Raw genomic sequence first — 16,558 nt, 5'->3', positions numbered from 1 at the left:
CTCAACTACTCTAAAAGATAAAATGAGTCGATTTATCAGAGAGTCATTCTTGTGTGTTTATGACTATTTTATGGTGGTGGTGTTCAGTTTGTATACACAGGATGATTAAAAAAAGACAAGTAAGTACTCAGTTCTTATATTTCTATGTTCTGTTGTTTTTGCTTGGCCGTGCTTGATCATTATTAACGATATTTAGTTACAACAATGTTTCTTTATACTGTCAGTGATATTTATGTACTTATTTATTCACTCTAGGGTCATGATCAGAGTTCAACTCTTGCTCAGCACTCTATTGAACTGACTTTACCTAATCATCATCCGTTTCATAGAGACTTACTCCGATATGCCAAGCTGATGGAGTGGCTAAAGAGTACGGATTATCGAAAATATGAGGGACTAACAAAGGTATGGATTTGACGTCAGTTACTCACTGAGTATAGAGCATTATCTTTTAGAATCGAGAGGTCGTGTGTTCAGTTCCGCAAGTGACATTTGAAGCACTATTGTATATTCTTAAAAAAGCAGCAAGTAGTTGAATTTCTTAGTGCTCATTAGCTAAGGAGAACATTTTTTTCTTTTTCATTTATTTTTATTCGTTGGAGGCTAATTACTTTACAGTATTGTAGTGGTTTTTGCGATACATTGACATGAATCAGCCATGGATTTACATGTGTTCCCCATCCCGATCCCCCCTCCCACCTCCCTCTCCATCCCATCCCTCTGGGTCTTCCCAGTGCACCAGCCCTGAGCACCCGTCTCATGCATCCAGCCTGGGCTGGTGATCTGTTTCACCCTTGATAGTATACTTGTTTCAATGCTGTTCTCTCTGAACATCCCACCCTCGCCTTCTCCCACAGAGTCTAAAAGTCTGGAGAACATTTATTTACTTAGATGGAGAATAGCTAAATTTTGAACTTCAATATAGTATTAGGCCATACCGTAGCTTGAAGCATCATTTAGTTTAGTTAAATAATTATTTCCTGAGTTGCTTTTGTGCAATATAAAAACTGGAGAGTATGAAGTTATATTTTCAATGAGGCATTTGCTTTATAAGAATCTGTAATCTGTTCTTTTAGGCACATGCAGTGTGCCTCTTTATTAAGCAAACATTCCACTGTTCCAGGCACACAGAAACATGGGTATTTCTGTTCTTGATTGTGGGACACACTAGCTGGAAAAATTGGATTATCGGTACATCTCTTTGTCACTCACCAGATTTTCACTGTGTGCCTCTTTTGTACTCACTAATCCGTTTGTAAGAATAAGAAGTGGCTCCCACACATGCTCCTACTTCCAGAGAGCGTCAGGTCTGCCCGGGAAGAGCAATTATCCTTAAAACAGCCGGCCAGAGTTAAGTGCTGAACTGGATATGAGTTTAAATGTATAGCATGTTAGAGAAAGGAAATTCATGACCTGTAGCCACAGGAGAAAACTTCATAGGAAACATTGGACTTGACTCTTTTCCCGGGACTTTAAGAAGGCCAGCCTGACTGAAGCTGAAATTCCATATTCTAGAGGAGTGAGAAGTTAGGTTGAAAAATCTGAGTCGTGAGTCCTAGCAGCATTCTTCAGACATAGGAAGAGACTTGATAGGGGAAACTAAGAACCTAATACAATAATGAGCTGAAATGAAATCTTGGACGAAGAAGATGATAGTAGGAATAGAGATTATAAGTCACAAGAGAGAATCCCAAAACAAGGGACAGGATGGTGCCAGACTTGTGAGACGTAGAGATTAAAACAGTGATAAATACCACTTGGGCTTCCCAGGTGGCGCAATGATAAAAAAAATCCACCTGTCAATGTAGAAAATGCAGGCTTGATCCCTGGGTTGGAAAGATCCCCTGGAGAAGGAAATGGCAACCGACTGCAGTACCATTGCCTGGAGAATCCCGTGGAGAGAGGAGCCTGGTGGCCACAGTCCGTGGGGTCACAGAGTGGGACACGACTGAGTGGCTGAGCACACACACACACGGATGGCCACAGCTGGACAAGAAAGAGCCATTCACACGTTCCCTTAGCAAACGCGCTGAGCATCTGCTGTGTGCTGACACTGTTGTATGCACGAAAGAGAACGGCGCTGAAGGAGACAGGCGAACACTTGCCTGTTCAGAGTACATATTCCAGTGGAGAAGGACCAACACAAAAGTCAACTTCATAGTCTGCTGGAAGGTACTGCTGAGAGCTCTAGAGAAAATAAAGCAGGGAATGCTAGGACATCAGAAAGGTTGCGGTTTCAAAAAGGATGGTCAGAGAAGGCAACATTTGAGCACAAATTTTAAAGATAAGCAGGGGTGCGCAGTGGGAATTTCCGAGGAAAGCTTTCCCAGCACAGCACAAGTGCCCCAAGGCAAGAGCAACCTGGAGCACTGGAGGAGCAACCAGGCCGTGGTGGTGGGAGCACCGCGAGTCAGGTTCAGGATGGGAGGGCGGGCGTGGGAGGTGCGGTGGGGGGCGGGGCAGGGCAGATCTGGAAGGGACTGGGCACCAGTGTTGAGAATTTGGTTTTTACTTGCAGAGAGATGAGGGAGGGGTGTTGATGGGCTTTGAGTAGCAGAATGACATGCTCTCATTTAGTAAACGGCCATTGTAGCAGGAACCCTTGGGCTCAGGACTCTACTGTTGTGTTGTATTCTGATTTGTTTTGAGTCAGCAGAATTCTGATTTGGAGATAGCTTACAGAAGAATATTTGCATGACTGGAATCTTTGCCTTCTGAAGTTTTAAGAGGATTAATACTGTATTTTGAATGATTAAATATTGTTACATCTTAAGAGTTTTGTGCCAACAAGTGCTTTGTCCCCTAGTGAATATTCAAATGAGTAAAATAATCAATAAGCTTTTTGCCTGACTGTGTTCTCAGTGAGTATTATTGCCATATCTTTATATATATGTAGCTTCATGAATGTAATTTAAAGTGAAGAAGCAAGACAGTAGCCAGTCTAGTGCTGAAGTATGGAATCATTCTCTGCTCATGGTATATTTTCAATTGACAATATTAATGTGCTTTTTTAAATGAAATTATCTTATTTCCAAAGAATCTTATTTTATCTTGTGCTTAAACTTGTGACAGACCATGCAGTTTTATGCCTGATAATCTAATTTGGTTGCTCAAGTGTTTTCAAAAATAGGAATCTTATTAATATGACAAAGAAAGGAATGAAAGGAAATGGAAGGAAAGGAATGAAAAAAGGAACCTGGCAAATCAGTGTTTCTTTGGTAAGAAATAATAATTAAATCCAGATACTATTTGTACTTCATACTTCCCAGGCAGTGTGTGCTAGTGGTAAAGAATCCGCCTGCCAATGCAGGAGACATAGGAGATTCAGCTTTATTCTCTGGTTCAGGAAGATTCCCTGGAGAAGGAAATGGCAACCCACTCCAGTATTCTTGCCTGGAGAATTCCATGGACAGAGGAGCCTGGTGAGCTATAGTCCATAGGGTTGCAAAGAGTTGAACCTGATTGAAGTGACTTAGCACTCACCTTTGTACTTGGTTATTTGTACCCAGCTCACACTTTTTAGCAGGACCAGGAAAAGCTTGTCTTCATTTCTTTAGGGAAAAGAATAAGTAGGCCCTGCCCCAGCTCTACTTATGGCTGAATCTAAGCAAACCCCTGATTTGGGGTGTATGTAATTAGAGCCTAAGGAAAATAGAGGTGCATTGGGCATGTAATAAGCTCGGCCGCCCACAATCCCTTCTGCCTAGCTGGGGCTCTGAGTTATGCATGTAGAGCAGTTGAGCAGGGAGATGGCCTATCCTTGTTTAGGTAGGAATAATCTTTCCTCTCCTAATACCCCTTGAGGCCGACAGTCTTTAAGACTGCTCACACATCGTCTCTCAGCCTCAGTCCTATATTTGTAAATATAGAAAATAAAACATGGTGTTATCTGTAAGACTCTAAAGTGAGCACAAAATAAAGTTGGAAATACTGCCTGAGATAACAGTATTTAAACTCAAGATAGTTGGATTTTAAGTTAGGTGCTATATACAGGGTGCTAAGAAAAATACTTCCAGTGAGAAACTTCTCTCTGAATTCACTAAGTGAATGAGCTGGGAGTCACGCCTGTCTGTGGGCTTCCCCACCTGTGGGTTCTGTTGAGAACCTGTGGGGAGGTGTTCAGTCATTTGAATTGTATTGAAAAAGAAGGTGATTTTCGGTAGTCTGCTCAAATCACTGTTTTAAAAATAGCAAAATAGCTGTTTTGAGACTGTTTAAATTGCTTGGGTATAGTAGTGTGCACTTAATTTGGGTATTGGAATGCAGTCTGTTATATTGAGTGAGTTGAGTAGAAATCTAATGAAGATTTTATGAATTATAAGTTGGTCAGTCATTTACATTGATTTCCAGTGATCAGTGTTCTTGTGACAATTTAAAATTCAAAGAATGAGACGCTGAAAAGTGAAATAGCTCAATGAAATAGGAATAATTTTCGTGTCTGTTTAACTTTAGATTTGCTTTTAAAATTACACACAAAGATCACAGGAAAAAATTTCCTATTTAACTTTCCTTACGGAGAATCTGTGGGAAATGTATGTGGCATACAAATTGGATAAAAGAAGGCTCTATATTATGTTTCATCCAAAAATTTTTTATAAGGACATATCTATCTATAAAATATATAAATATATATAAATATATCTAATATATTTTTATATATTTATAAAATAACTTAAAAAATCAATAATGAACTATGAGTCAGTATACAAATAATTTAAGTGATATACCTTTGAAAGTTACATCTGATGTTTAAAGCAAAGTAAACTGTTCTAAAACTGGATGTGTTTGAAATTGAAGTGTAGGTTTCATGATAAATTTAAAAGAATAACTAGGCATAGGAGTTTTTCTGCTGTGAATTTATTTAAATTTAGTGAAACTCTACATAAGGCATTTAACATAGGATTTGGAAAAATACATGGTCTCCCACTGTTGAATCTTTCGTAAGGGTATAAAATATTTTTGTATGATAGTAAGCATAGATGATGAGGGAATGAGTTTGCATATTAAATAATAGATGTTTTCATTTGAACTAGAATAAATTTTGTTTTTTAAAAATAAATCATTTGATTATGAAAACTGTAAGATGTAGTAATTAAATTCTTATGAGAGTAACCTATTTGGGGCTAATTTAATACCCCATGCTGGCAAGGTATGGTAAAACTCAGTGTCCTGCTTCAGTGTCATTGATCCTGTCTATTGGTATAATAATTTTTGAAACAGCATGGCATTATGGAAGAGGAGTTAAAAGATTCCCTTATTCTTTGGCACTGTAATTTTACCCTTAGGAAATTATTCCAAGGAAGCAGTTCATTAGAGATGAAAAGCTTATTGTAACATTGTCTATCACAGCAAAACATCGAAACCACTTATGTAGTCTGTGTTAGGAGGTTGGTTTACTAAATTGTGAACATCAGCAGAGCATAATACTGTGCAGTCATTAGCATATGACACTGGAAAAGCGTGATTGTGCTGACCCAAACACCCAGTATCGTATGAATGCAGCTATGTTTAAAATACATGAAAGGTAATGTGTAAATTGCCATCGGATCATTGAAAAAGCAAGAGAGTTCCAGAAAAACATCTACTGCTGCTTTATTGACTACGCCAAAGCCTTTGACTGTGTGGATTACCACAAACTGTGAAAAATTCTTCAAGAGATAGGAATAGCAGACCACCTTATTTGCCTCTCGAGAAATCTGTATGCAGGTCAGGAAGCAACAGTTAGAACTGAACATGGAGCAGCAGACTGGTTCCAAATCGGGAAAGGAGTATGTCAAGGTTGTATACTGTCACCCTGCTTATTTAACTTATATGCAGAGTACATCATTTGAAATGCTGGGCTGCATGAAGCACAAACTGGAATCAGGATTGTCAGGAGAAATATCAAAAACCTCAGATAAGCAGATGACACCACAAGAACTAAAGAGCCTCTTGATGAAAGTGAAAGAGGAGAGTGAAAAAGTTGGCTTAAAACTCAACATTCAGAAAACTAAGATCATGGCATCCAGTCCCATCACTTCGTGGCAAATAGATGGGGAGACAATGGAAACAGTGAGAGACTTTATTTTGGGGGGCTCCAAAATCACTGCAGGTGGTGATTACAGCCATGAAATTAAAAGAGGCTTGCTCCTTGGGAGAAAAGCTATGACCAACCTAGACAGCATATTAAAAAACTGAGACATTACTTTGCCAACAAAGGTCCATTTAGTCAAGGCTATGGCTTTTCCAGTAGTTATGTATGGGTATGAGAGTTGGACTATAAAGAAAGCTGAGCACCGAAGAATTGATGCTTTTGAACTGTGGTGTTGGAGAAGACTCTTGAGAGTCCCTCGTACAGCAAGGAGATCCAGCCAGTCCATCCTGAAGGAGATAAGTCCTGGGTGTTCATTGAAACGACTGATATTGAAGCTGAAACTCCAATACTTTGGCCACCTGATGCGTAGAAGTGACTCATTTGAAAAGATCCTGATGCTGGGAAAGATTGAAGACTGGAGGAGAAGGGGACAACAGAAGATGAGATGGCTGGATGGCATCACCAACTCAATGGACATGAGTTTGAGCAGGCTTCGGGAGTTGGTGATGGACAGGGAAGCCTGGCGTGCTGCAGTCCATGGGGTTGCAAAGAGTCGTACATGACTGAGCAACTGAACTGAACTGAATGTATAAAAGTGAAAATGTGAGTGTGATTATTCAACTTCATATTTTTACAAATTGTTAATATTATGATGCCAGTTCAGTTTTTTTAAAAGATGGAAAATAGCCTTCTTGTGTCCTATGAAATGCATCAAATATTTTAAGACCACAAAATTCAAAACAAGCACAAAGGATATGGGAGGATTGAGAAATGGAAATTGTTATATTTGTTTTATTAATGAGTATGTGTTTTCACTTTTAAGAATTACATGGATTATTTATCACGACTCTATGAGAGAGAAATTAAAGATTTCTTTGAAGTTGCAAAGATCAAGATGACTGGCACAACTAAAGAAAGCAAGAAGTTTGGTAAGCTTAGGCACCTCCGTCCCCTTGTTTTCTCTTCTCTTAAAAATTATTTTATCTGTGACACATAATTTTAAGACTTTTTAGGCAAGGTGGAAGGAGATACAATAGAATTAGTAAAAGAATAAATCTAATGCATTGGTTTGATTTATAGGTTTTTCATGGAACAAGTATGTCTCTAAATCCTTATTTTTACTAATTAAAATTCTGCAGTATGTGAACTTGACAGCAATTGTATATACATGCCATGTCTGATAAAAGTACAGTGCATCTCATATCCGCAGACGCGGAACCCGTAAATACGGAGGACCAACCATGGGACTTGAGCATCCATGGATTTTGGTGTCCACGACTGGTGCTGGAACCAACCCTGCACAGATACCAGGGACAGCTGTGTATAGTCACAGCAGCAGCAGTTGGCCAGAGAATGAAGTGCAGTCTGGAGAGAAAGTACTAGATTAAGAGACAGATGTTGGAAGTTCAGTTTCTGATTTCCTAAAAGACCTTTTGTAACAGTTGGAGGCAAGTCTGTGATCTCTTAAGTCATTGCACTCCACAGGGAAGTGACCTGATTCCTGGCTTCTTACTTGTCACTGGCTATTTTGAATCAAAAAGAAAGTTGCTAAGTGTTTTCTCCCCTGTGAAGGGGCTATAAAAATGTCACCAAAATTTCTCCTGTAATCATACTTTATTTTTCCAAAGAGTTATTTTTGAAACAAGAGGGGTTTTTGTTGCTTCTAAATATGTTAAATAAACAAAAAACTTGATTTAAAAGGATAACCAGTGAAAGTATCAAGTTGCAAGGAAATGATTTGCCGAGGCCACATTCTGCTCTTGCATGTACCCATCTCTGGACTTTTTGGATGGAGTTCTGTGCCTGTCGGAGTCAGAACCTGGCCTTAAATGGCTACAGTGTGTCCTCTGTGTCTGCATAGCTCCCCTTTAGAACGGTGAGTGTAGCATTTGCTTGTTGAAAGGAGCCTGTGCCCTGATTGAAATTGATAGCTCGTCTTTCCATTCTTTTCTTTAGGACAAAGAAGACTATCTTTAGTAGTGGGTAATTATTTTGTGATTCACTGGTTTGTGGTTGTTTTTTTTTTTTTAATACAACACTAATATATTGGTGATACTAGTTCAGATTTTTTAAATGGTTTGAATCTGTGTATTACACTTTGGTAAAGATACTGATAAAAATATTGGGACAATAGGCTTTTGGAAACAGAAATGCTAACTCATCCTAAAGGTTACTTGTTCTTAAACGGTGTGTTTATATCCTTGTTAATGTTTCACCATGGATATGTTAAATCAGTTTTTCTTTTTAGTAAACAACATATTAATACAGTTACATGTTTAATGTTTTCATTTAGTATATTTGTCATCACTTGTTACTTCAGTAAAAGGGAAATCTTTCTAAAACTACCTCCTTGGGAGGTTATTAATGCCACTATCATAATATTAATTTATCAAGCTTAAGATTCTCATTGAGATAAATGACATAATTGGAATATAATTTAAATCAAGTACAATACTATCTTAATGGTATCATTGCATTAACCTAAAACCTTAATTTTTTTCTTAATCTTGAAGTTCTTATATTATCTTGTTAAAAAATTTTTAATTAACCTAAGACAAGTTTAGAAGATACTTTTAAAACAGGGTTAAAATTACATCTCTTATATGTATCTTTTAAGTAGTAAGAAATAGAGTAACCAAAAAATTATAGTTTCTATTACTTTGATGTTATCAGTTACAAGAAAAGAAAAACTAAATAATAAACAGAATTCAGAGGATAAAAGCTATTTTGTTCATCTTTGAAAATGTAGCTTGTTGGTCAACATTTAAAAATAAATTTCAAGTTAAATACAAATGACTTCAGAAATTCTAAATAGGTAGAATGTAAACTTTTTAAAGATGCCTTTTCAAGGATTCAAATTATGTTTAAATCAGTTCTTAATAGTAATTACAGTTAAAAGAGAAACCTAAAATTTGGGGAAGATAATTTTTCAATGGATCAAAATTAAGTAATTATGAATAAAATTTTAAATTTGTTTTGTTTTTTCCTTGGTCTGAAAATACTGCATCCGAGATACTAATAAGAATAGAAAGTCAGCTGCGGGCGATAAAAAAAAAAAAAAAAAAGAGAAAGAATAGAAAGTCAGATTGAATGTCTTTTACAAAAGGAAATTGTGTATAGTCATAGAGATTCAGGGGAATTCTCTCTTTTTGAACCATTCTTTACTCAAGTCTTTAACATCTACTTAGTTTAGATAATTTAAAATACTTTTACAATGCCAGCAAAGTACTTTTTCTGTGTGGTAAGGTTTTTATAAAACCTTTGCCTTTCTAAGGTCAGAAGGTTACCCTGGTACTCTCAGAGGTGTGGGATTGTCCCCCGAGATTGATACTTTGGTGTTTTGGTTTTCTTCTGTATTCCTCAGATGTACTTAATGAAAAGACAGGCAAAGGATACTTAGTAATAATTTTTTAAATTGCCCATTTTTTAAATTTTTCTACTAAGATAAGACACACAAATATTAGTTGAGTCCATTTACATAATAACTTCCTTATCTTTAGTAATCCAAAACTTAAAAAATGATATGCCAAACACATTTTTTTCAGTGTTTCTCCACTGAAATTAAGAAATCTTGTTGACTCCAAAGGGAGTCTTGAACACAAGACTACATTCAGTCCTGAGTGGAAGATTCATTCAGTAAATGTTTATTAATTACCTATTATATGATAATCGCTGCTCGATACTGAGAATGCAGCAATGAGCAAAGACCCTACCCTCTTGGTGCTTATACTCTAGCAGGAACTGTTTAAGGATATTTAAAATTTACCAGAATATTGTTACTTCTTGCTGATAAATAATATAGACTTTTTTATGAGCCCAAATAGGGCACTAGTAGTATTTATTAACTACTTTAAAAAAAGAAAAATATATGCAGAATTAGGCTTTGCTCTGAAACTGGTGAACTTAGTAGAGTGACACCTTAAGACCACCAGCAGGTACTGTTCAGATTGACAAGCTAGTAGCTCCAGTGCATCCCCCGCTCCTGGTTGCTGTGTGTCCAGCCTTATCATTTCATATTCCTTTAAACTTCAGGCAGACAAGGCTAGGAAGATTGACATGTTTTTGATGTGGCAAATTAGTAGTTTATACTCCAGCTTTTGCCTAGCAATAGCAACTATCACTATCCCTGTTTGGCAGGAGTTGACACCTTGTTTTCTATTTCTCAAATATTTCTAGAGTTATGTTCATTAATTTTCTGTTTTATTCTATAATTTCTTTCTTTGCCTTTCAGATTAGATTCTCATTTGGGTTTAGAATGTTTCACAAAATGATCTCTACAATTGATCTAACAAATACTAAAGAGAGGTTTTAGATAAAGGAAATACCAAATGACCCTGAAAGAGCTCCAGTTCCTACATTAGACCTGTTCTCTCAACTTTACCCTTCTACCTACCCATCTCCCAATAATTAGTATTTTGATACATATGTTTTATTCTCAATGTTCACAGAGCCAGTTAAGTCACTAAACAGTTTAGCTTATTATTTCTAAAATGGTTTTAAAACTCCACTCATAATTTTTTTATCAGAGGGAGTATAAAATTATTTAGTACAGTGGAGATTCCTTCCAAGAGCTTTCAGTGAATACAGGATTGTTAATGCATTTAATGTATAAATGTGCAACTTCATTCTATTAAATTTTCACTGTATTAAATTATTTACTTGAACTCTGTTTTCTTCAGAAATCAGAACTTGGAAGTATAGTCTTTAAATTTAAGTACATCAGCTTAGGAGACTTAAAAGCATCATTTAAAAGTGTGGGGGAGGTTTACAAATGTAGATATTTTTACCTGAATATTTGCATAAAATAGTACATTAAAAGACTAGTAAAGTTTTTCTGTCATGTAATTTCTCAAGCAGTAGCTGACCAACTAAACATATGTTGCATCTCTCGTTACTTGATGCTCATGGTTCTTTGCATGTGTCTTTTAAACTAGAGCTTTAACTTCCTCTTGTGCATGGTTTGTGCAAATTGCAGTTTATTAACTTGTCTTTGTCTTTGATGCTTGCAACCTAATCCATCACAGCTACACTGCCTCGAAAAGAAAGTGCTGTCAAACAGGAAGCAGAGAGTGAGTATGCTTAGTGTATTCGTAGGTATTCTCAATGCATGTTTGTTTAATGTCTAGAAACTAGTTATTTATCCTGAAAAAAGCTACACCAGAAATATTGATTGCTCTGGGTTGCCAGGTTTTGGCCAGAAAGAAAACCAACAGAAAGGAAGTGGTATGACTACATCCAAGAAATATGTGGTATGGTTAAACATGTATGGTGGGTAGTCAGAAACTTATAAAAAGTCTTAACCATTATACTTTTGTTTTCAGGCTGTGTTTAGAAACTATAAAATTTCTTGTACGTATGGTCAGATTTTGCATAATGAAACCAAAGTTTGTCTCTAACTAACTGTATATCATATTTGTTGTTTTTTTATTTTATTTGTATATCATATTTTTTATCACTTATTTTATTATTTGTCCCTTCTGACCATCAGCAAATAATACAGGTTTAGCTGAGAAATAGTCAAGAAGAATAAAAATGTTTTACTGTTTAAATTTAATTCTGAATAAAAACATCACATTTTCTTGTAAAAATAGAATCCTTTAATAGTTTGATGTATGTAAGATATTGTCCAGACATATTGTTCTCATTTTTCCTCATAGCTATGATAGATACCTGTGTTTATACCTAAACTCAGATGTCCCATATTAATATAGTTAACTATGTATGTGTTATGGTAGTTGTATTTTAAATACAACAAATATTCAGGGCTTTGTTTTTTGTTTTTTCTTTTCATTTTGTTTAGTTTTTAAAAGAACTTTAATCAATTCACTTGCTGAAAAAACAAGAGTGCCTGAGTTCAGGAATGTATTAAGTTGAGTCATGTGTAATTGATGTTTTTAGTAGGACAAGAATAATTGAGTGTTGGTAGTTTCATATGGTTCAGCCTAATATGTTGATTTAATGTAGAGGCAAATAATATTGGAATATGGCAGTTTTTTTCTAGAAATACAATCATTATGTTAGCCAGTATTCTAGGGGGTCAGTGACTTTCATCCATAGTCATGTCTTCTGAGTGGAAAAGAACTCCTAATCTACTTTTGAAAAATCATCAGACAACTGTGATGAGACTGGGCAGGGCACAGTGTGATCGCTAAGATCCCTTTCAGTCTTATTCTGTGATTCTGTATGATTTCACTTATCTTTACATAGGTTCAGAAGTAGAACACAAATCTTAATGAAAGAGGAAGACAGTCTACATCCTCTTCATGTGGCAGAGCTGTTCCCTAACCCATATGAGCCCCAGAAGAGCAGGACAGCAGAAGGGAGCCCTGATGTATGCCATGAACCTTTTATTCGCGAAGGTCACAGCTTTTAAAGGTTTATCATTTCCCAGGTCTTCACGGGAGTTCCGGGAAATTAACCGGATCTACTTCCAGTCTAAATAAGCTCAGTGTTCAGAGCTCCGGGAACCGCCGGTCTCAGTCATCTTCCTTGCTGGACATGGGAAACATGTCGGCCTCTGATCTCGATGTCGCCGACAGAGCCAGATTTGATAAGGTAAAATAAAATGACGCATGTTTCTTAAACATTACTGTCAGTTTTCTAGCACCAGTTTGTTATTGCTTTAATTGTGTTCAAAGATTTGGGCTCTATTGACTCTTTTAATTAACCATGTCTTACTTTTCCATTTCTGAATCTAAAAAAAAAATACTGGTCAAATGGCAACTGAAATGTGACCCATCAATTAAATGACATAACAGCTTTATTAAAATTTGTTATAAATCATAAAGAGCTTGCATTGTCAATCCAGTTATTTGAGTGACTATAAAGAGGAAACAACTTTTATGAAGCTAAATTGTTTAAATAAAGTTTTATCACTATGTTCCTCTTTCCAGATTCCAAGTGAGTAATTGTTGTCAGTTTTGTTTTAGGTATGTTCTAACCCTGTTATGCCTCATTAACACTGCATTGTCCTGTCAATCTTGGAAGTATTTGTTTGGGGGATTCTGTTAAGATTATAGATAAAGCTTCCCTGGTTGCTGCAGAAAAGTGATTAAATGTGGAACGTTATTTTAAGCGTTTTGTTCAGTTCTTTGTAGAATCATTTTGGTTTTCTTCAGATCTTTGAACAGGTACTGAGTGAACTGGAGCCCCTGTGTCTGGCAGAACAAGACTTCATAAGTAAATTTTTCAAGCTACAGCAGCATCAGAGTATGCCTGGAACTGCGGTATGGGTGACATTTATTTACTAGCTCATATTTATGACCTGTATCATAATTAGCCTAATCAGTATGTTGTCATAATTTCAATATCAGAACAGAAAGAATTTACATTGTAAGGATTTTTTAAATAATTTTTATCATATAAGATAATTAAAAAAAGGATAGGGTTTGGGCATCTAATCTAACATTCTAGACTATCTTAGGCCTAAACATTCTCCAAATTGATGATTGGGGGAAATGTCTGAGTTTACTTGGCAAAAAATATTTTTTAAAAGTAAATTTATTGTTTTAGTGATCAAGAAAAATAGAATTAAAAATTAAAAAATGATGTTTTAATGTATATTTGTTGTTATTTAGTCACTAAGTCGTGTCTGACTCTTTGCAACCCCGTGGACTGTAGCCCACCAGGTTTCTCTCTCCATGGGATTTCCCAGGCAAGAATACTAGAGTGGATTGCCAGTTCCTTCACCAGGGGATCTTCCCAACCCAGGAATTGAACCCGTGGCTCCTGCATTGGCAGGCAGATTTCTTTCCTGCTGAGCCACCAGGGAAGCCCCCATGGTCTTAAAAAATAAATGAAAGCAAGCAAGAGAAAAATGCTGAGGCCTCAAATCAGAATCTTTCTTATGGCTTTCTTACTATGAGACCATAAACTAATTATTTAATCCCTATTTTTCCTCATCTATGTAATGGGTATAATAATGCCTATTGAACCTGGCTCTCTGGTGGCATAAATGTAAGAAAATAAAATGAGACATTTGCTAGAGTATTTTAAAGAACTTAAAAGCACAATGCAGTCGAGTTTTTTTTTTTTTTAATTAAGATGATCTTTAAAAGAACTAACATATAAAAACAGTGCTCAAATGACAGAAATTAAGTCTTTCAGATGGTTAGGGGATTTGTTCTTGTAGATGGTATTGCTAGTAAATTTGTTAGTTTCTGTAAGAACTTCTGACAGCATTTTTTATGCTCAAGTTTTATTAGAATGTTAATTTTATTAGAATGATCTTAATTTTCAAAATTCTCCCTTGAACATGTCCCTAGATGTTTTCAGCTTTTTATTAAATTGTCCCCTCGTTCCTGCACTCCCTCTGAGTCTCCTCTACCTTTCTCTCCCGCCCCACCCCCCCAAATGTGCTCACAAGCAAACACAACTTCTCATTCTCAGATAAAATCTGAAAACAAAGCTTCTCCTGAACATTCTGAAGCAACATGTTAAATTATATAATTTCATTGTTAATATTACCTTTAAAAATCATTATTTCTCATCATACATTCTCTCCTAAGAATTTTAAGACTGAGTAGGCTATTGCTATATAAACTAAACTAGTCAATTTGTTAGTCTTTTATTATGTAAAGTACCTGAATAATTTTTGCAGACTGAAGCAGAGGACACAGATGGAGGAACTTTGTCACGGCAACATAATGCTGGCACACCGCTGCCTGTTTCATCTGAGTATGTGTTTGTTACTATCTGTTGTTTATTGTGAAAAAAAAGTAAACTTTCAATTGAGCAGGAAGGAATGCTGCCCAGTGAGGAGTCCAGATTACTGTGCATAGCTGACAACACTCAGAGCACCGATCTGTGTGCCCAGTGTGTTACAGAACTTCTCAGTGAAGTAAACTTGGTCCCCTTTATGGCTCTTCGGCTTTTCTTTGCTCCTGTAATCACGCAAATGCAGTCAATTTTGATATTTGCTGGTAGGAAGTAGCATTTTAATTGTAGTGTATTTCTCAGAAATCACAGAGCACATTTCAGAACCCAGTTCTACAAAGAACGTTATTTTGAGTGATAAAAATGCAACCTCAAAAAAATATGTTTATGTTGGAAACCACTCTAGTATAATTAACTATTTGGACAGTGTTAGTTGATATATCAAATTTTAGTCATTTGTGTATACTGAGTGGATTAAAGTTAAAGGTGAATACACCTGAAGCTTGTACTAACTATTCTGTTTTGTATTTCTGAACAGGAAAGATATGATCCGCCAAATGATGATTAAAATATTTCGCTGCATTGAGCCAGAACTGAACAACTTGATTGCATTAGGAGACAAAATCGATAGCTTTAACTCCCTTTACATGCTAGTCAAAATGAGTCACCATGTGTGGACTGCACAGAACGTGGACCCCGCTTCTTTTCTGAGCACTACACTGGGAAATGTTTTGGTGACTGTCAAAAGGAACTTTGACAAATGTATTGTAAGTTGGGTATTTTTTTTTTCAGTAACTTAGAACTCTTAACCACTGCAGAGTATCTGTGTGTGTGTGTTTCAAAGACTTCCGGCTTCCCACCAGGGGACCTACTGTTCCTATCCCCACGCCTTGCAGCAGGGTATTGGCTGCAGTGTCCAGGAGCAGGCTAGTGCCAAGTTGTGTCCCGTCTACACTGTGAACCATGGCCAGTCCTGGAGTGGCTGACACAGAGGCAGCAGCGATTACACCTGAGATCCACTAAGTAACTGAAATCCCAGGTGACCAATTAGTGACCATAGATTTAATGAAGCAACTGAAACTTGAATTTATTGTTTTTCTTCTTTTAATATATCACAATAGGATAATTAATATTTGGGTTATTTTAATTGTTAAAGTATTTTTTTCAGTTTAATAGCTTTAATCATATTGCTTTAAGAATAAATTGTTCTTATGACAACTTTTGGTAGTTATCATTTTTCTCCTTCTAATAGGGAAAAAAATCGTTAACTTTATTTTCTCTGTTAGGTTTTGGTAAGCTCATAGATATGAACAGGATTAGGCCAGGTTCTAAAAAGAGTTTCATTTTATTAATATATTTAGTATTAATATGTAAAAATAGGTATTTATCATCTGAATTATTCTTCTGTGTAACCTCTAAGTTAAATCCAGTGCTTGAATAGCCATAGATTAATGAGTGAGTGAAAGTCGCTCAGTCATGTTTGAGTCTTTGTGACCCCATGGTCTGTAGTTTGCCAGACTCCTCTGTCCATGGAATTATCCAGGCAAGAATACTGGAGTGGGTAGCCATTCCCTCCAGGGGATCTTCCCAACCCAGGGATCGAACCCAGGTCTCTCGCTTTGCAGGCAGATTCTTTACCGGCTGAGCCACCAGGGAAGCCCATAGAATAATGAGAGAATAGTAAAAATATTAAGGGTAATTAAGATCCACTTCATCTTTTATACTTTTTAAAAATAATACTTACTGATTTCTGAAAGTTTAAAAGCCATCCGTAGAAATGTAAATGTCACCTCAACAGACTTGTTAACACTCCTTTCCCACCAAATGATT

At 36.4% G+C, this 16,558-nt stretch overlaps 1 protein-coding gene across 2 annotated transcripts in view; it reads left to right on the top strand.

Moving 5' to 3' along the window:
* EXOC1 (exocyst complex component 1) overlaps positions 1-16,558 on the top strand; it is a 53,214-nt gene that overhangs the window by 24,713 nt on the left and 11,943 nt on the right. Inside the window, exons 9-15 of one of the 2 annotated variants that reach the window (XM_065914683.1) lie at positions 256-405; positions 6,897-7,002; positions 11,098-11,142; positions 12,465-12,628; positions 13,192-13,299; positions 14,673-14,749; positions 15,267-15,495. In XM_065914683.1, the coding sequence (XP_065770755.1) occupies positions 256-405; positions 6,897-7,002; positions 11,098-11,142; positions 12,465-12,628; positions 13,192-13,299; positions 14,673-14,749; positions 15,267-15,495 (879 nt within the window). The remainder of the gene's footprint in view (positions 1-255; positions 406-6,896; positions 7,003-11,097; positions 11,143-12,464; positions 12,629-13,191; positions 13,300-14,672; positions 14,750-15,266; positions 15,496-16,558) is intronic. The other variant, XM_065914684.1, reaches the window with a different exon arrangement.

Source organism: Muntiacus reevesi, chromosome 22 (genome assembly GCF_963930625.1).
Source record: "Muntiacus reevesi chromosome 22, mMunRee1.1, whole genome shotgun sequence".
Lineage (NCBI taxonomy): Eukaryota > Metazoa > Chordata > Mammalia > Artiodactyla > Cervidae > Muntiacus > Muntiacus reevesi.
This window is presented reverse-complemented; position numbering and strand designations above follow the sequence as displayed.